The 21,960-nt window shown below is 31.7% G+C and overlaps 1 protein-coding gene across 50 annotated transcripts in view; it reads left to right on the top strand.

Moving 5' to 3' along the window:
* LOC145245847 (transcription factor 12-like) overlaps positions 1–21,960 on the top strand; it is a 290,146-nt gene that overhangs the window by 140,519 nt on the left and 127,667 nt on the right. For all 50 annotated transcript variants that reach the window (XM_080107513.1, XM_080107554.1, XM_080107518.1 and 47 more), the window contains one exon: positions 6,638–6,722. In XM_080107513.1, coding sequence (XP_079963639.1) covers positions 6,638–6,722 — 85 coding nt within the window. The remainder of the gene's footprint in view (positions 1–6,637; positions 6,723–21,960) is intronic.

Genomic DNA, 21,960 nt, shown 5'->3' with positions numbered 1-21,960 from the left:
TTTTTTGTGATTTCTCCGAAAATTTTATGTTTACAACTACTTTGTATGAGTGATGAATAATTTGTACTTAATGCAATAATATTTGAGAAGACTGAGCAGAGATAGTCATAACATTCCTAATGTTCTTATTCTTGAACATTTTTCCCTTTTCAAACATCAGCGTTTTGTAAATTCTTTTTCTTCCCCAAACCATACAAACCAAATAACATTTGTGGGCGCACATGTTTGTCCTAAAAAAAACAAAACAAAAAAAACCTAAAATGGTTACATGTGATTAAAAATTCAAGCAATTTATTTTCTTTTCTGAAAATGATACTGAAATTTATTACTCTATTTTTATTTTTTTTAAAAACCAAATTGGTAGCAATGTATTGGGTATTGGATGTGCCTCTTCTATTCAGTTCCTCATTTTATGTACCTATTCTAAACAAAGTTTTCTTCGTCTTCTTGCTGTCTTTAAATTTAAAAGATGATTATTGCTTTTTTCTTATATGCTAATACTCTTGTTAGGAGAATGATTAAAAATTATTTTTGGCTGACATGAAGCAACAAGATTAAATTTTTTTTTTTTTTTTTTGTTTTTTGTTTTTTCAACGGTCTTGCCAATGAAGTAAAACAAAATACAGAAAAATTATATCGTCACAGAATCTAAAAAGCATACCTGGATATTTTATATCAATATGATGTTGATAGATTTTTAATGTAATGTCCCTCATAAGTTTTTTTTTTTTTTTTTTTTTTTTTTTTGTGGTAAGTTATTTTCTTACTGGAGACAGCTTCTGCATTTTATGCTCCCATGAAACTTCCTCCTTTGGTGGAACCTGGTTCAACCTACCTAAAGTGATTGCTACTTCAGTACAGCACAGTAGTAAGACACTGCAGTTGGAGATTTGAATGAGCTCCTGAAGAAATTAAGCTCTCTATTATAGTTTAAATTAGTGTTACTATTAAAAAAAATATTTTCAAAAATAATTTGAATTGAGGCAAATTACTTGAGTTAACATGTTTTTCATTGATTTTTTTTTTTTAAATTTACTTTGTAAATTTTTAAAAATTATAAAAAAAAAAATATACTTGTACTTGAAATTTTTTGAAAATTGTCTTTTTTTTTTTTTTTTTTTAATTACTAGTATGTATGAACTCTGTTCATCAGAAAATTGCATGCTCAGAAATTTTGAACTAATTTAAATCCATTTTTTTTTTTTTCTATGTTAATGTTTGTGAAACAAGAGAAAGTGGGTGATAAAAAACAATATTGCTGAAAACTTTTCAAGGATATGAATAAAAAAAATTTGGAAAAAGAAATGTCAGTGATATTGAAGAGTTCTACTTGAGTGAGACGGATACAAGAGATGAATAGTTTAAATAAGAAAATGAATTCATTTTATTTACACAAGACCGACTTTTTTTTTTTTTTTTTTTTTTTTTTTTTTTTTTTTTTGCCTTTGATGTTAAGAAGAAACAACCAGCTTCTGTTTTCTCTTTTGATTTTTCTTGAAATTCTATATGAATTTATAAAATAAACAAAAAAAACTGACAGAACTGGATGGAGGGGGTATGTAAATATCCAAAATGCTCACAAATAATTTTAAAAAATTGCCAAGTTTTTCTCCTAAATTGAACCAAAGTTATGATCAATGAAACGTGTGTTACAAGTTTTAGTGAAGCTAACAAAAATACTGCAACGTTTCCCAGGCTGCTGAAAATCGTACATGAGATGCAATTTTTATTTTTATTTTTCCAAATCTAAAACCTTTTGACAACTTAAATCTTTCTGCATTCTTCAAATAACTGTGATCCTAGGAGAGCCACATACATTTTAGTTATTGTTTTTTTTTTTTATATATATATATATATATATATATATATATATATATATAGTTATTGCTGATCAAAATTTATGCAAATAAACATGAAAGAACTGTTTCGGTTTTAAAATCCTTTTAAAAATTCTGTGGAGTTTTAAAACATCCAGTTATTGCGGTTTGCTTTTTGTCTTTTATCCCTTAGATTTATCTTATGCTTTGAATTATTCAGACTATATTCTCATCTGACTTTAGGCACATGTTTTCATACTTGGGTCTTCTTGTCAAACTTATAACATGTATTAAATTTTGGTTCTTGTCCAGAATTCCTCTTATAGAAAAAACAAAGAAAAATCTGTATGATTGTATCCGTGATGAAATATAAAAAAATATTGTATTCCAAAAATCACGTAAATTGATCAAGTATTGTTAGTTTTATAAAGCAAATCATTTTTAAGTGATTAATCATATGCGTTGCAACATAAATATTGTTTGAGATTTTTCAAAATGGGTGATAAGACAGTCACTTGGATATTCAAAATTTAATTTCCTAATTTAAAAGTAAAACTACTTGATCAGTTTACATAATTTTTTAAATTTTTTTATGAGGATGTACATTATACAGATTTTTCTTTATATATATATTACCCTTTATAATTTGAATTATGATGTAGATCAGGGCTCTATGGACAAATTTATCTTTAGTTGACTTTTGACAACTAAATATTTTTGTTTACTAGCCAAACCCACGTGATTTTGGAGATATGACATCGTTCTGTGACAATTACGTACATAAAGTTTTTTGTATTTTTTCAAATAAGTGTAATTCTAAATATACATGAAAGTATAAGCATTCTAATTTCTCCAGATGTTTTTTTAAACAGCCTTCGTTAAAAAAAAGTATATTGTTCTATTAAACTTTTATTTAAATGCTTTAACTTTGTTCGTTTTATTAAAAAAAAAAAAAAAGTTAGATATACAATTGTCAAAAGATAAGCGTTTCATTATTTCTAGTCACCACTTTGAAAAATCACTCACAAATGCGACTGTTTCACTTGCAATGTAGAGCCCTGTAGATTAAAAAACATTTGTTAATTTTAGTTAATTTAAAGGGTAATGATACTATGATTGTCTTCAAACTGGAAAATTGTGAAGTTCAATAGTTAAACTACTACTAAACATTTTTGCACTTTATAAACTTACCGTGATTATTATTCATAGTGCTTGAAAACACGTGTTTGACACCAAAAGAAATCCTCCACTCTCTAAGACAGATGGCGGCATACTGAATGTAAGCAATGGATGGTTGCAATCTGGAGGTATCTGACATCTGCCCAGATACTGAACTAATACTTACAGGGCATGTTTAAATCAATTCCTACTTTATTTAAACTGTTTATTTACGACTGGACGAATTAGTTCAATCAGGTCATAAACGGTTTATCTTGTGGAATTCTGGAAACTGAAATCTTAATTCATGGGTGTAGATTGTTCTCATTCTGTCAACACTCGCCAAGTAGAAAAGTTATGTTTTTTTTTTAATTTATTTTTTTTTACTGCAAATTTCATTCTATTCATTTTGTTTCTTGTTATTCTTTGAATAATCTTACAAAAAATACTGAGAAGGCTCTTTATTCAAGTGGAAACATGCATATTATTAGCTTATATTATACATACCAAATTCTTCCTCACTCCCAAAGAAAAGCTTAATAATTCTTTGACAAATGCTACATCCACTTTACCATTTTTGCTTAACTTGACTAGATTTATATTATTTGGCTTGTTCAGAATACTTTTCTCACCCCGATTGTTATTTCCATGTAACCTTCGACCTTCAGGTGCATATTTCAAACTGGGTAATCTTCTAATAATCAAAATTATTGGTCCTCATCTAAAAAAAAAAAAAAAAAAAAATCCCAACAAGTTTTCTTGTAAATCTCATCTCACTTCATCTTGTGGTTGATTCAATTTTCCTTTGGTAGGCATTTAAAAAAAAAAAAAAAATCTTTTGTGATGTCTCTGACTTTTGATTGAAAAAGAAAAACTGATTATTTCTGTGGCATAAATCTAGTGATCTAATTTTATAAATAACATTCAAAGCAAATAAGTTTAACATGAAAGGAGGGGGGGGGGCTTAAGGGTCAAACTGACCTTGCTATCCAAGTGAATGAATGAGATTTATTTTGAAGAAAATCTTGTCTGTTGATAATATTGCTATTCTGATGTATTTCAGGTTCATCTCGAAATGTTGATAAAGGAATTTTTCTGGCTCAGTTTTGCGTTAGTCCTCTTCCCCATTTATGTATCATTATAAAAATAATGAAATGAATGTATTAGTATTTAAAGCAAATTTTTTTTTTTTTTTCTTCTCGTGTATGTTCATTAAATTTCTTTCATATAATTTAAATGTAATTAACAAATTGGTGCAATATCGTAGCGAAATTCGGAAAATGAAAAAAAACAAAAAAAACAAAACAAACTTCTGACTTTGTCAATTTCCACTAAAAGCAATGATATCTACTTAATTGGTATGTCAGAAATACTTAAATATTACCGCATTATTTAAAAAAAAAAAAGTTTTCAATCTTAAAAAAACTGAAAACCATCACCATATTTCTTTGGGAACACATAGCATAACAAGAGAAGTAACTTGGTTATACTAAAACATGCAAAACGTACAAAAAATTGGCAATAGTTACATGCTATTTACCTCCCCTTAAAACTCTTGGCGTTTTTTAGCCAAACATTTTTTTTTCTTGCTAATTGTGACAGTCTAGCTGATCATTTTTTTGTATTTTTTTTCTTTAACATGACAATTAAAGATCTTTTGTTTGCCCTGAAATTCAAAATTCAAAATGTCTAATTTTGCTATTATAGTGTAGTTCTAGCAATAAATTCCAAAATGCAAATTAATAATAATAAAAAAAAAATCTTCATTTGAAGTGAATCCTTCAAATGATTTAATATTTAAAGTGCATTTTGATTACATTTATGAAATATCATTTACAGATATTAGCAGTTAAAGAGGTTTATAAACAAATCAAGTATTGTAAAAGCATTCATCAAATGTTTATATGAATAGAAATTTGATATTGCTTGCAGGCACCAGTCCTATGGGCAAGAGGATAAAATAGCCAACTATCAACTATCTGTACCTAAAACTAAAAAATTCCATGAGTAAAGTTTTTCTTAGAGCTGTCTGTGGAACACAATATTGTTTGTCTGCTTCTCGGCTGACTATCGTCAATTTAGATAATCTTACTTTACTCAAGTTTCCAAGATGACTGATATTGTCTCCCGACTTACCTGACACTTAACCCTTATCCTCGAGTATCCTCCAGGCCTTGATAAATGGTGACCCAAGGGGGGGGGTAGTTTTTACAAGATTAAAACAAGTATAAAACAGGATTTATTCACACCTAAATTAATTGAATTAAAGAACATTAATCTTTCTTTTAAGAGATGGAAATTCTAGTTTATATTGTTTCAATAATTTTTATCTAGATTCATAAAACAATTGATTAAATTAAAAACTTAACTCAGAAGGTAAATTCATTAAACAAAATGTTTACTTTTTGTATTAACAATTTTTTTTTTTTTTTTTTTTTTTAAGCAAATCTATTATGCGTTTGTTTTATACATTCATTCACATGTGCTTTACTTAGTTTCCATTTTAACGGCAGCATCACGGCACTGTTCAGTAGCAGCTAACAATATACATATTCAGAGAAGAGGGATGAAAAGACCGAGCAGAATTCATATTGGTATATGAGAAAGAGCTTGTTATATCCGTTTACAGTAAGGGAGAGGAGATGAATGACATTACCTATTTGTGTTTGGAAAATAAGTTACGTAATAAATTGTCTTATTACCAATTAAATGTAACTTATATTGGCATTTATCTTTTGTAGGTAAAACTTAAAGCTATTCTGTCTAATTAACTGAAATTTCTCACTTTCTCACTTGACTGACAACTTCTATAAAGTGTATTTGAAAAATGAATAAATTGTAGTGAATGAATTAAGAACAAATTTCGGGGCAAGTCCACAGTTAAACCTGAATAATAAAGTTAAACTTTGTACATATTCCTCTTGGAACAAAAATGTCATATTCTAAAAATTATATAAATTGATCAAGTATTTTTTTTTTTTTTTCTTAAAATCATTTTTAAACAATTTTATGATTAATGTGAAATCGTAAGTATTACGAAGCCGATTTCATAAGTTTGAATTGTGGAGTTATCTGCCCTTGTTTTTCAAAGCTCCAACTTGAATTTTGGACAAGGACCCAAATTTTAGTTTGTAATTCTTCTAGTTATTAAGGGAGGAATAGTTTTATTTATTCATTGACCCTCTCCCCCCAAAAACTCTTTTTGACTTGCCGAAGCGTGAATAATTTGTTTTTCAAAACTGTAACAAATAAATGTGATGGAAATGCTTAAGGTGTTTTAAATTATATATATATATATATATATATATATATATATATAAAAAAAGCAAATGACGGCTGCAGTCTGTTGTGACTGTTCTTGCAATGGATTTGTTCCCTTTCCTTTACAATGGCTTGTTTATTATAGAATATACGATGTGTCTTTCGAAGACAATTACTGACAACTGTTGAATAAACAAATCTTGTAAAAAGATCTCTAAATTCATGAGAAGAGTTTCTTCTGTCAATGGCGTGTGTCCTTTCGTGCACTGATAACGGAACTTGAATAGAGTTAAAAATAGTTATGTAAAAATTGCTTGGCTTCATTCAATTCATATCGTTTGTCTTTGGCATTTTTTTTTTTCCTGAAATGATTGAAGTTTCTTTTTTCTTTATCTTTTCAGATGTTCTCGCCACCTGTTGCTAATCAAGGAATAAAGAATGGAACGACAGGTATAGACACCATGTATTCAGGAGGATACAAAAATGGTTAGTACTCCCTCTTCTCGATTCCATCTGATTATCGAAATTACTATCACTAAAAAAATCTTTTTCCATCTTCCCTATACCCATCTTTTTTCTTTGTTCCTGTCTTATATTAATATTCCACTATTTACCACTCAAGAATAAAGGTTAGTGAGATTTTCAGTTGGCTGATGCGACTTTCTATTAAATGATTGAGAACTACAATTGATTTACAAGATAGCTAAACAGATATTTCTTAACCTTAGACTTGAAACGACCATTTGTAGGAAAACATTCTCCTGCTAATGTTTCAAAGGCAGGAAGGTCTTGGAAAGAAACTTTGTTCAAAGAAGTTCCATTTGATTTAGACTGGAACATAGGTCTTTGCAGTGTTGGCTTCTTTCCCTGTCGCCTTTTCTCCCCTTTCCCTGTCGCCTTTTCTCCCCTTTCCCTGTCGCCTTTTCTCCCCTTTCCCTGTCGCCTTTTCTCCCCTTTCCCTGTCGCCTTTTCTCCCCTTTCCCTGTCGCCTTTTCTCCCCTTTCCCTGTCGCCTTTTCTCCCCTTTCTCTGTCGCCTTTTCTCCCCTTTCCCTGTCGCCTTTTCTCCCCTTTCCCTGTCGCCTTTTCTCCCCTTTCCCTGTCGCCTTTTCTCCCCTTTCCCTGTCGCCTTTTCTCTTTTTCACCCAACACATTCTTCTAAACTTTTTCTTTAATAAAGTTAATTTCCTAATTTGGAAGTATTTTGTGTCCGTTGATAGTTTTTGATTTACATTGTGGGTGGAGCATTTAAATATTTTTCATTAAAGTATTAATCATATTTAAAAATACAGAAGTCCAAATTCCAGATAACAGAATTTATATTTTTGAAAACTTATACAATTTGGCCTCAAAATTCTTAATAACATTGTAGACATAATTGGCCTAATTGATATCATAACAGGTTATGAAATAATCTATGCCAAGTTCAAATTCTGTCTGATATACTTTATTCATTTACACACTTGTACCATTGGGAAAGGTATGCGCTCCCTTCGTCTCCAAACAATTTGTGTTTAATGAATCCATTATAATAGCTATTAAAATAATTTGGCATTAAATAACTGTATCTGCTAAACAGACGAACGCAACCAAAAATTATTTAGATGCTTGTTGCACTAGTTGTATTACTGAAAACATTTCATATTTATTTTTTAGTTCACTTGTATTTTTTGCTCTTTATTTTTTTGCGATTTATCTTTGTCTTTTTTCACGTTTTCCTTCAACCTCCATAATACTATCTATAAGTCACACAGGGGTTTACACCTTTTATACTTATTTGAACAACCAATCTGCTGGCATTATTTTTTTCCCCATGTTTATCCCTGGCAGCAGAGGCCAATCTGAATTTCTTTTGACGCCATTCACAGTGAGTCTTAGTGTAGAGTATCCACCATTTTGGCTGTACTCTTGGCCTTTTCCCAGCGTTTCCACCTTGAATCCTGTTTTTGTGATGGTGTTGTCATTTTCGCACAGTACTGATGCAGATGTTTTTTTTTTTTTTGTCTGAGATTGACCCTGACCTTAAACTATATCCAATAGTGACGTCCCAGCTCGCAAGCTTTGGGGAGTGTGGAGCCACCCTTTAATTGCCATTGCTCCCAGATCTACTCTGACCCGGAGTGGTAGTACCTGTTAGGGTCCCAACTATGGAGTAAATAGAAACTTGAAAATAAATAGACTTTAAATTGACTTGAAAAAAAAAAAAATATATATATATATTCTATTAAAAAATTTTCTTCAAAATAACTGGATTTGGCATTAAATAACCTGAAAAGGATTGATATGCTATAAAACAAAAACAACTAACCAACCGGAGATTAATCTAACATAATGGTGGCAAATGTTTACATTTTTGGCATAGTCAAGTTCGATTCAGTAGAAGATCTTCGGTCATCACCAATATTTTTTCATCTTCCTTCTTTTAATGGCCAACATGTTGGCATATAGAGCAACATGTCGCACTCTCTTAAGATCTTCGAAAGAGTTGTTGATTAAAGGTTGTGAGAAATTGGCTTAGTGTTGCGCAAACAATGTTAAAACCAATGGGTTGTGCATATAAAACTGCATACATAAACATGTCCGTACCAAATACAAGGAAAATCTTTCATAGTACGATACAAAAGGATTTGATAGCTTGCAGATATTATGAGTGTTGTGATAATCACCCAAAAATTTTAGAATTTTTTTTTTATTAAAATTGAAATCAGAAAAACTTATGGCCATTTTCTGATGCGAAAAACGATTTTTTTTTTTTTTTTTTTTTAAGCTTAATTTTTCATAACTTGTATTAATGATGAAAATTTGTTCATTTTAAACTATCAGCAAACTAAAATCTATAAACCATCCTCACTAATGTATTTATTGCATTTGTTAAAATATACACACATATTACATGGGCTTTTGCGTAACCCCTTCCCCCCCAATAACCAACTCTATATTTAGAAATTTAAAAGATCAGAATTTAGAATATAATCTGTAATTGGATAGGAATTGGGGAAAAATAATGAAATCATCCATCACTAGCTGTTTATCCTTCATAAAAGCAGTGGATCTCAAATAAGTTTAGGAGGTTGTTTTATTCTGGCTAGGTGATTATTACTATTTTGGTACTTATGCAGAGAAGGTACCATGCTTTTTTTTCTTTTTTTTTTTTTATTAGTATTTAAGTTAAATTCAGGTTGTACAATGTCTTTTGTTAGATGATAGTACAAAATAGTTACCAAACATCTTCTCCCCATGTTTAGAATGGGTTTCTGAATGTTATTTCAGCACGGTACCTTCCTTGCATAAATGCCACTATTCTTTCTTCTAAGCAGAGGATAGTGTTATGATTTGTCATTTAGTGTTGCTTTTCTAATTTTCCGTCTATTTTTTGGTGCATTTTAGCATATTTGTATATTGGGGTGCATAGGCATACTGCAGCAAGATGAAGTTTTTCTAATTCGGATAAATAAAAAATAAAAGTGCATCTGTTTAAAAGATAAACTGGTCGATGATAGAAAAAAAATCAGTTGTATTATACTGTTAAAATTTTCTCTCATTTTTTTTTTCTTTTTTCTACTGGCTATCCACTCATGTCGTTGATCGCCCTTTCCTCTCCTCTGACCGGATCTTTTTTACTTAGCTGTTGACATGATGACTTTTTCCCCTTCTGCTACACTGTTCATTTCATTGTTTTCTTTCACTCCTCTCTATTTCTTATTGCATCTTTCACTTTCTGTCTGATTTAAAACGTCTGCAACACTTTACCACTTATGTTATTATGGAATTCATTTTTATATTATATCATAGTTTCACTTCAGTATTATAGAGTACTCTCCCTCCCAAATAGAAGTAACTCCTTGCCCCCTGAAAAATGACTATTCTGAAGGAGTAAGTGTGAATCAAAAAAAGAACTTTCAGTTCTGAATTTTTTTTAGATGAGGTATGAATGTTTGTATCGTTTAGATTAATCGGATAATTGTTCTCATCTTGAATGATATCTGGAAAACGTTTCAGTTGATGTAACATCTGATATTCGTCGGGTGTAAAAGTTGCCATGTTTTGGCAGGAAACATGGTGGCGTTTACACCTGAAGGTCAGAGGTTACAGCAACTTAAAATTTGTACAGGTAACACTGAAGATGAGAACACGTGCCAGATTAATCTAAACAATGCAAAAAAGAATTTCTTTAAATAAGTTAATGCACACACACACACACATATATATATATATATATATATGATAAAAATAAGCTCTATTGCATATTGAGCTTTTTTATTCAGTTGGGATTAAATTATCTATATCTAAATACTGGTATTTATATTAGATTGAAGTTTACCATTGCGTATATCAGGTAAACACTACATCCTTTTAATTTCATTACTTCTATACGTATCTCTCACAAAATAGTTTTTAAATAGTATTATGTTTTCTTAATTTATATCATTTTTTTATAAGTAAAATGGTAAACTGGGTTATGTCTACATTTCTTATTAGCTGATCTATACCATCTGAAAACCATGAATTTAGCAACTGCCTTTTTAAATCTCAAAAAAAAACTGCATGGTAAACAACTAAGCCTCGGTTTTTTATTCAAGAATTGATGCTATTTTCCACTGTTATAGAGTTGAATCCCCTATTTTAATTGTAGGTTTTGTGCTGATGCACTTATTCATTCGCGCTATTTTTTAAATAGTATTTTCAAGTTTAATTGTTTTATGATGTCTTATTACATTGTGAAGTTAAAGTACGGAAAAGCTACAAAATACCCTCCCCATGTTAAGAATGGCTTTCGAAATGTTATTATTTCAGCACAGATCAATAAGTGCACTAGTACCGTAGGTTTTCTAGCGGAAAATCTGTTTATGCAAGTGCAAAGTCTGTGATATGTGAAATTAAATTGATATTCCTAGAAATTTAAACTGCATTCTTATTTTTGCCCTAGTATTTTTGTTTTTTATGAAATACTAAAAGCTTCTTTAGGACATGTGTGTTTGTGCGTGTAGGCTTCATGGAGCAATAGTTCATACATCCAAGGGTGCTGTTGCTCTGTTCAGAATGAGTACTTCTATTTTCATTGAACCAAATTAATGATTCCCCAAAAGTAGATATCAACGTAATGCACTCTACCATATTTGGAACTAGTGGGGATACCCAGCATTGCTGGGTGTGTTGAGGTAGTGTAGTAAGGATACCCGAAAAAAAAGTGGTAGTAGCAGGGGGTGAGGATCAAAGCAGTAGGCAGTTTTGGTGGAGATAGGTGTTTTTTAAAAAAAAAAAGAAAAAATATATATATATATATATATATATGATTTCATAAATTTAATTACAGAGACGGTCAGACATCATATCCTTAAAAATTTGTTGATGGAGCTTGCAACAATATATGTTCGTAATTTGAATTTATTCAAAAGGAAATTGGATAAACTGTTGATTCTATTGTGCAGCTGCTCATAAAAAGCAGTTAAACATTTCATTTAACATTTGTATTCTCTTAACAGCTGTTACACACACACACACACACACATATATATATATATACTTGTAAATTAATTGGGCTAAATTTCATGTTTCTTTTGGGGTATCTTATAGTCTAATTTTAATGCAAGTATTGTATTGTTGTGTGATTGTGCGCGTATCGGGTTGCCTTGTGATGGTGTGCATATCATTTCAATTTACATTCTGATATTGTGAAAAACTTAACTCCAATAACTACGCCTTGGAATTTTTGGAAATTTTGCAAATTAAACATGATATGAGTTATAAAGTAACAGAATGGATTTTACGGGAAAATTCCGGTTGCCCCCTAGGAGTGCCTTTTGGGTTTTAACCCAAAAGGCACTCCTAGGGGGCAACCGGAGTGCTTATGAAAAAAAATTGATGCCTTGGATTTTTATAAAACTTTCTGAAAAGTTGTAACTGATTTTTATATAATTTTGTTTGTCTATACTTTGCAAGAATTCTTAGGTGTGCCCCAGGGGCTCTTTTAAGGCTAATAAAAACACTCCATTTTTGCGACTATCTTTACCATATTTATCCAACATTTTCTGTGTATGTCTATTTAGCAGTTTTGCATGGTGCTGAACTGTAATTTAAATATGTTAAGGCCTTGGGGACTTTTGGGGCTAAATGGGTGGTGGTAGTGGTGGGGGGGAAATAATGGACTTATTTGTTTTTTTTTTTGCAGGTGCAGAACTCAAATTTACATATGTAAAGGCCTAACACTATACCGTTTTGTTAATTTTCACCAGGATTTGACATCCCCTAGAGACTTTTAGGGCTAAGGGGGGGGGGGCAAATGCTGTACTTAGTTATTTTTTTTTTTATTCCTCGTTCACTGTGCACTCATGGGACCATGCATGCTTCACTTGTTTTTTTGTCTATTTAATAGCAAATCCTTTTGATAAGATTTCTATGCAAATCATTTCAGTCATTTCGAAATATCGTATCTTCAGATTTAGAATTTTTCTATAATTTTCTTGATTCGTTCCTTCCATCTCTGTTGGATATTGTCATTTGGTTCTCCTGATGGCATCGAAAGTTAGTCAATATCTTTTAATATCTTTTTCGATGTCTGTATGATCATTTGTCAAATTGTAAAATAAGTGAGGGTCTGAAAAAAAAAATCTGAAATATAACTGGATTTCCACAGAAGTTCTTTTGTCACTATAAAAGTAAAAACTCTAAAACGATGTTAAGTTTTTCAATTTTTGAGATGAGGATTGATTTGGATTCTCCAAACTATTCTAATCTGGAGTGTTATTCACACAATGTTTTGGTCAATGTAATTTTTCTCAAGGATCCATGGCGTAAAGGATAAAGTACTTGGTAAAATTCAGTTATAAGTTACACTTTTCTGGAGGTAAAGGTTCAATCCTCAGTGCAGGTAGCATAAAAAATACAATTGGCAATTACTTATACCTATTGATGCCTGATGGAACGAGAGCATGTTGCCCCCATAGATAAAGAGTTCTGTTAGAAATTTTTTGCAAATTCTTAGGTTTGAGAAGATGCACTTGAAGAAGGTTGGAGGTTACATCAACCGAAACATTGCGTGAACAACCATCATATTGTATGAATCAAATTCTATTTGTTGGCATCGGTTTCCCCAATATTTTTTCTAGTAAGAAATATATTTTCTAGAAAAGAAATTCAAGTACTTATGGTAGGAAACACAAAGGTTGCCGACTACTATTAAGTGAATGATTTTGTGGAATGAACTGGATTTGAGCTTGGAACACTTGGTCATCAATCAGTGTCGTTATCCATTTGACCACTCTGACCTCACAACACTTAAGATGAAAATAGTAGCTTGATTAATATGAACTATCTTAGTTGTTGCTAGTTGTCTTTAGCATAGTTAGCATATACCACATATTGTACTATCATTTGGGGGGAAAAGAGCTGCTAAGTTAAAATGTTCTATGTGAAATTTGACTAAAGTGACATAAATCTGCATAAAATCCCAATGCTGGGAGGTGATGGTGAGCAGCAGTCTGTTGGCTTAAACTTTGTATCCTACATGCCTGCACTCATTGTTTTGGTTAAGCTAGTAGTTGTTGATGGATGTTAAGAGCAGGTGAAGCAATGTGAAATCACCTAGAGATAAAAACACTGGTCCATGTCATCTCATTAGGTTATCCAGCCCCCCCCCCCAAATGATGTCCTAAATTATGGAAATAATCACTTTAAAAATTTTAAAAGAATGTTCGCCATATATAAGTTTGAGTCAATTTCTAAAAGCTATATGTAAAATGAACGTTAAACTGATGATTGTTGATGTATGATTGGAACAATTTTAAGTAAAGCAATTATTTTCTCCATGTAAATCTTAGAGAATTTCTTGGGCAAAAAAAAAAATCATTTAAGAATTGGTGACCCAAGACTTTCTCAATAATACTATGTTTTTATTTGTAGAATAATTACAATTATCACCATTGCTAATCATTAAAGTGTTACGTTTTTTAATTTTTGAGATGAGGATTGGCTATTAGTATTGGATTCTTTGCACTACTGTTCTCATCTTGAATGTCATTTTTGCAATATTTGGATCAATGTAGTCTTAGACCTTCTTCAGGTGTATCTTGTTGAATTCTGGAACTTGGATGGAATTTCGAATGGAACCCTTTATTTACTTTATGGGGGCAGCATACTTTTGTTCCGTCAGCTATGACTGGATAGAGATCTCAAGTAATTTGCAATTCTATTTTTCATTTGCCGAAACAATTGTAAAAGTAACCTTCTCCTGAAGGTTGTTCAATTCTCAGTATCTGAAGGAAAATACAATTGCGAATTACTTAAGACCTCTATCCAGTCATGGCTGATGGAACGAAAGCATGCTAAACCCGTGAAGTAAATGAAAGGTTCTGTTCGAAATTCCGTCCAGATTCCAGAATTCAACATAAACATTCCGGAGTTCGACAAGATGCAGCGGAAGGTTGGAGGTTACATTGACTGAAAACATTGTGAAAATGACGCAATATAATTAGTGAAGAATCCAAATAATACTGTCAGTTTTGTCTCACAGGCCACTTGACAATCATTAACCCTTATCCTCGAGTAGCCTTTGGGTCTTGATAAGTAGTGATTCCCCAGTAAAAAAAAATAAATTGTAAAACAGAAATACATTAAAAGGAACTTTAAATAGTACTATTCCAGTTTTTTATTTTTTATTTATTTTTTTTTTTATTGCATTTTCACCCCAAACAAGGCACAGTGCCACTTTGATGTAGGGGGCTACTATCTGGGACATAATTTGTAGGGATACTATATAGGGAGTTGAGCAGCAAGATGTCTGTTTACATTACACTTGAACTTTTGCATGTCAGTACAGTTGGTGAAACAGAAACCTAGAAGATAATTCCAAAGTCAAACAGTTTTAGGGAAGAAACTATTAGAGTAAAAAGTTTTCTAGCATCTGGGGATCTTTAGTGTGTAGGGGTGAGATTTTGCATCTTGTCAAGTTTGTCAGGGGTATTTACGTCAAGGGGGGGGTGTACAAGGGGCTTGTAATTTTTTAGAAAACAGGCAGAGGGAATTCTTTCCTGTTTTTATAAAAAATCTAAATAGATGCACTAATTACAATTTTTTTGTGTGTTTTATGTAGTTGTGTAGAGGTTGCAGTCTCATTTTCATTAATCTAGGGAAAGATGCTTCCTTCAGCTATGGATTAAATAGTACAGTAAACTGGACTCTAAAGCCTTCCTAAGGTAACTAGTCTAAGAAGGAAACCCCTTAAATAACTAGGAGTATTTTAAACTGTAGGAGTGATGGTCTTCCTAATATCTGTGCTGTTATATATGTATCCAGAGCAGACGGATTAATTTACTTTGTGTACTTCTGTGAACCAATTGATAGAAAGGAAGATCTCCGCATCGACTTTATTTCTATAAGAAAGCTATGTTATCCATACAAGCAAATGTAATAATAGGCCAGCATTGGACATCCTCCACCCATCCCTCGATTTATGCTTGCGGCAGCAGCAAGTAGCTATCTGACAGGTGCCAAGCAGAGCAAATGTCAGCAACGGCAAGGAGCAGGTGGTATGTGTGTGTTGGAGTGGGACATGACAGGTGTATGACTCTACCGGTACACACACACTTACACACAAAACCTCTTCATCAGGATATCGGCCTTACCAAACTGCATCTAGCAGTGAGGTCCGAATTTTAGGAGTCATCCACTTAGTTGCCATTACTCCCAGGTTCATTTTAACATGGTCTTTTTCTCTAAGCTAAACCTAATCTCTAAGAATAAAAAAGAACTAGTAGGAGCCCTGGTAAATTCCATAGTTGCTTACCTAGGATTTTCTTTCTTATAAAGGTAAAAATGCTTGCTACATATTTAAAAAAATAAAATTTTAAATTTAATTTATTGTAACTATTATAATTTCAGATTCGCGTTATTACTTGCTCATCTTTGTTATATTCACAATATTTTGTCTGATTTAACTTCCAACCTTCAGGTACATTTTTTTTTAACTTGGAAAGCTAGTCAAACTCTTGAACTGAACTCTTTACTTAATCCATGGAGGTATATTGTTCCTATTTCATGTGTGGTGATAGAGGACTCTTACCACATCCATTATTAAATCTAGTTAATATTTGATCCATTAAACACCATATTTCTGTTCTATTCATAAATCTTGTGATAATCGCAAGGTTTTATGGCGTCCTTTTTTCATGTATGGAATTCCAAAGAAGTTTGATTTATAAACTGGAGAAAAATAAAAAATGAACTGGAAAATTATTCTAAACATGCAAAGGATTAAGTTTTTTATTTTTATTTTATTTTTAAATATAGCTTGTCAAAAAAAAAAAAAAATAGTTACCCCACCCCAATGATGACTTTCAAATCAAACTTTTTTGGCAATTTTTGGGACTGACTCTGGATTCTCTGTAAATAGTAGGAACTAACTCCATAAGAACTGAAATGTACTGGAACAAGTACTAATGTTTTGAAATTCCGGTAATTGTACAGTTTCATCAAAACATTAAAAAAAATGAAAATATCATAAAAAAGGTTATCCGTTTTGGACTGAAGATCTCTGAAAAAAAAAATTTCACTTAATTTGATCGAGTAGGTTTTTTTTTTTTTTTACTGCAGAAAAACATGTTTTTATGACAGCGTGTTAAAGGTACCCATCATTGAATTTTTTTTAACATGCCATGGGGAGATAACTCTGTTTAAAGTGCCGACACTCCCTCCCCATTTTTAATACTAGCTTTTAAAAATCAAACTTTTTGCTCAGTATCATAAATTGTTTCTCTGTAAAAAAAAAAAAAAAAAATACTTGATAAATTCAGCGATTTTTTTTTTTTTTTTTTTTTTTTTTTTTCAGAGAACTTCATTCCATAACGGATATGTACAATATAACCTTTTTGATATTTTTATTTTTTATTGTCTTTATTAAATTGTACAAGTATAGAAATTCCTTCTAATAAGGCAGTCTTACTTATTCAAGAGAAGGTAACTCCTCCGGTCTTATCGAATTTTGGATTATTTTCTTTCTTTTATGTTTATATTTTTTTGTTACTCATTCATTCACATATAAAATAAAGCCTATTAATAGAATACTAGCAGGGCTACCCGGCGTTGCTCGGGACCGTATAAACAATGAAAAAACAAAAGCAGATATTGAACATATGTTTTATTCTTAGGGGAGAGGAATCTTTCATCTCAAGTTTTAGCATTACAAACAAACATTTGTCTTTTATATATATAGATAATGACAGGTTTTTTTTGGGCCCCCCTCGAAGATAACTGACCAGTTGACCAACTTCTAGTGGTCCGTTTGACGTGAAATTTCGATATTTGTCATCCGGGTGATGGGGCTTCGATATGATACCAAATTTGTGAAGTTTGGTTCCGTCTTTCAAAAGTTTTAGCGTTACAAACAAACATACATACATACACACAGACGTTTGGCTTTTATATATATAGACTAGCAGGGCTACCCGGCGTTGCTCGGGACCGTATAAACAATGAAAAAACAAAAGCAGATATTGAACATATGTTTTATTCTTAGGGGAGAGGAATCTTTCATCTCTATGTATTATTTGTTTTATCTACCCTAGGACTGGTATTGTTCATGTTTTATACCTAGCATAGGTAATTTACAGCATGTATATGAAATTGTTTTACCTTAGGGAGAAGAGAACAGGTAATATACAACATAATGTGTCTATATATATGACAGGTTTTTTGGGGGCCCCCCCTTGAAGAAAACTGATCAGTTGACCCACTTCTAGTGGTCCGTTTGACGTGAAATTTCGATATTTGTCATCCGGGTGATGGGGCTTCAATATGATACCAAATTTGTCAAGTTTGGTTCCGTCTTTCAAAAGTTTTAGCGTTACAAACAAACATACATACATACACACAGACGTTTGGCTTTTATATATATAGAAGATAGATAGAAGAGGATACTTCTAAAATATATGAAGAGAACGGATTCTGTTAAAACACTATTCAATTCTGTTGAACCATAAAAAAAAGGCATAAATAAAACCACGCAAAATCCAAAGTATAAATTTTAATCATCTGATGGTTTTGCTAAAAAAAAAATTTTTTTTTTTCTAAACCAAAGGCATATTTATTGATATGCAACCAATTTTGTTTCCCATATAACTTTTTTAAAGTAAGTATTTAAATCTGTATTTTTAAAAGTTGTTCTGTCAGCCCTGATCGGGTAGAAGTTATAAGGAATTCACAATTCTATTTTGAGTACCGCATGTACTTTAGATTTAAACCTTCGACCTCCAGAAGAATGTAATTTACAACTGAATTTTACTAAGTACTTTATCTACTGAATCCTTGCAAAATAGCGTTCAAGATAGAACAGTAGTCCGAACAATCCGATATAAATTATCAATCCTCATCTCAAAAATTGAGAAACATAAAATATGCTTTTGTTGCTGTCTATTAGTTCAAAGAATTTCAAGATTACTTCATTAGATTTAATGTAAATATATGAAACGCTTTGGCACCAAGAAAATTCTTGATTAACATTTGTGAGGACTAAAAATAATCCTCAAAGTGATCCTGTCCATTAAGTGTTTTTATGCTCAACACCTGGAGTTTGAACATTTTTTTTTTTTTTTTCGTTTTCCTAAAATGCTACAATTCGTTTTTGGTTTGTGACATATTTAATTTGGATCAAAATATAATACCAGGTAGAAATCCAAAGTTAACCTTTTTGGGAAGCTGGATTTTCTCCTGTCAAACTTTGTAGTGTGATGAGGCAAATAGTTATATAAAAAAAAAAAAAAAAAAAATTGTAAATATAACTTTATTTTGAATTATTTTTAAGACCTCTCATTGGACAATATCGATGAAATAAAGCTAATAACTAATATGTACATGTTATCCACAGACAAGCGGTTTGCTGTAACACAGCGCTTTAGTGTGACTAAATTAACACCTATCCTGAGGAATGGAATCAACTGGCGAGCCTATAGTCAGTAACTCTATTCAACAGGCTACCGCAGCACCATTGATAATGATATCTAACAATGCTTTGTACAAACATTGATTGGCACTCCCATATTTCTCTTTGTTTTAATTTACAAAGCTTTGTATATTCTGATTTTTCATGTTAGACCTACATAGCAATGCATCTGACTTGTTATGTACTTTTTATTCATGCAGCACGTTCTTTAAACTAAAAAATGTAATTCACGGCCTAAGTAGGTTTTGTTCCTCGACACTTAGTTCAACAGTCTGAGTCTTTTTAAAGTTTAGGTGATGGTGTTTCAATTTTCACGTTTAAGTATGGTTCTCTGCAGTTCTAGAGGGCCACACTACCAAGCTTTACCTTGTGCTTTGAGAATGGGCTTTGTTCATTGCTAATTGTCTACTGAGGAATGGCGACAGGCATTTTTTAGCAGAGTGCACACACTTCTTGTACACTGGCTTTTCAATCCCCACCTAACCTTCCTGTAGTAAGAATGGTGGTAAATATCAACGTTATTTTTTCTAATGTTTAAATGTAAACTAAAATATTTGAATCTGTAGCTATGTCGGGTAGATCCAGCTAATATTGGGTTGGTCGAAAAGGTTTTTTTAAAAAAAGAGGAACGCGAACATTAAGTTCAGAAACACAATCACATTTATATAATTCATTTTCCATGCTCAGTTTGAATTCTGGAGAATGTCTGATTTGTGTGGTTGTCAAACAAAAGTCTTGTTCTACTACAGCTTTTATTTAGTCACTGCCAATCATTTTTGACTGGCCAGTGTGAGGAGCAGCTCAGAAAAATTACCTTTTTGGAATCAAGCAAACCATTTCTGGCACGTCTGTTTTGTAATATAGCATTTCCATCATACACATGGGATATTTTTGCAGGCTTTTTGTGTGCGTAAATAATTAAAAACAAAAAAACATCGATGTTTCCATTTCAAAGCTTGAAAAAAAAAAAAAAAAAAAATCTAAGATCTCCTTTGCTTGGAGACTTATTGAATACCGACATCCACATACTATATCAAATATGGCATTTGAAGGATAAAACTATCGTTTGGGTGGCAGATGAGATTAAAAAAATAATTTTAAAAAAGAAAGCCTTTTTATCAACCGATAACATAAGATAAATACATTTTACTTTTAACTTATTTTTACATATTAGTGGCTTTTTATGATTGTGATGTTTGCTTTCTTGCTGGATACACTTCTGATGATGCAATGAAACTGCAGTAAAGTATTAGGTTAAGTAAATTCTTATTGAAATAGTCATTGGAAATTTTTAAAATATTTGATTAGATAAAACGTATTTGTGCTTCTAGATTGAGTTTCATTAAGTAATTTATGCATCTTTTTCTGTATCATCCTCTCCCCTCCTCATCTTCTAGAATAGGTTTTTGTTTAACCTTTGGGAGTAGGGAGCCACCACCTCTTCCCATTTTTTGTCTACCTAAGATTTTTTTTTTTTTTGAAGATGAGTTTTGTCATTTGGCAATAAATCTTAATATATATTTTTTCTTTTTTTTTTTTCTCCCCCCCCCCTCCTTCAATCTTTGTCAAAATAATTACTATTGATTCTACATCTTCACTCTGAAAAGGTGTTGATGTCTATCTTTTAAAAAGAATATCAACCTTCTTAATTCACTCTTGATGAAAGAAAAGAATGAGGTCAGTGTTTCTAAGCTGTTAATCAAACTTCCACCAACAAGAGGCGAGGGGGTGGGGGCAGAGAAGCTCGTGACAAAGCTGGATAGACCACCTACTTTATTATTTATTATTATTATTATTGGGGGGGGGGTAAGATTTAGATGTAGGAAGGAAGGTGTGTAAGTTTTAAGTTTTGCCCGGTGTGGATAGAAAGGGGGATGTATTGTACTGTACTGTGTGTGCTGCCTGTGTTTGGGATGTGAGGATTTGTGCTTCAGAATTCAGAAGAACCTGACCCCCCCCCCCCAATGGAGAGGGGGGGGGCTTCCCCCACCCACACTTCCCTGTTGTTTTCTGCTAGAAGAGTCCCCTTTGAAAAAAGCCCTTCTGTGGTTATTTCCATCAGCAGAAGCTCCCTTCTTTCCCATCATCCCTAGTCTATTCAATATTTCTTTCTTATATATGATATATATATATGAGAGCAATAAAAGATTTCCATATTAATTTTTGGGGGGGGGATTGGCTCAATGTTGTACTCACTTAATTGAGTCAGTATAAGGGGTGGGCTGATAAATAAATATTGAAATAAATTTCAGTAAATGTATGATCATTAATCTCTGCTCCCAGCTCTGAACCTCCTGATTAAGATTTTATTTTACTGTCTATAATTTTAGTGTTAAAAATTAAAACATGTTTCCTTTTTACTGATGTAATGAATGCAAACTCCACAATGTTGATCTTTTGATCAAAATGAAATATACTTATCCGGAGTAATGTAGTTTCAGAATATATATTATACTTATTTAGTATCTCTAAAACTTGGTAAACAAACAGCAACTGTTTCTCTATTTATTTGGAATGTGTGCATCTCTTCATTTCCGTAATTTGGTTACTTAGTTGATAAAATCGTTTGGGGAAGAGTCGCTTATATGTAATAGTGATGGGATGATTCTAAAATATTTTTTCCGATTCCAATACAATTTCCGATTCTTTATAAATCTCTAAATATTTAACTATGAAGTTATCTTTCCTGTTTATCGCCAAAAACACACGTTAAATATGCACATATTTTCTAAAGCATAAAAACACATGTGTAAGGGGTGATCTATAGATTTTAGTTTTACTCGTTGTTTAAAATA

The sequence above is a fragment of the Euprymna scolopes genome, chromosome 23 (assembly GCF_053919585.1).
Source record: "Euprymna scolopes isolate OS-2025 chromosome 23, ASM5391958v1, whole genome shotgun sequence".
Lineage (NCBI taxonomy): Eukaryota > Metazoa > Mollusca > Cephalopoda > Sepiida > Sepiolidae > Euprymna > Euprymna scolopes.
Note: the sequence above shows the minus strand (reverse complement) of the source record. Positions and strands in the feature narration are given on the sequence as shown.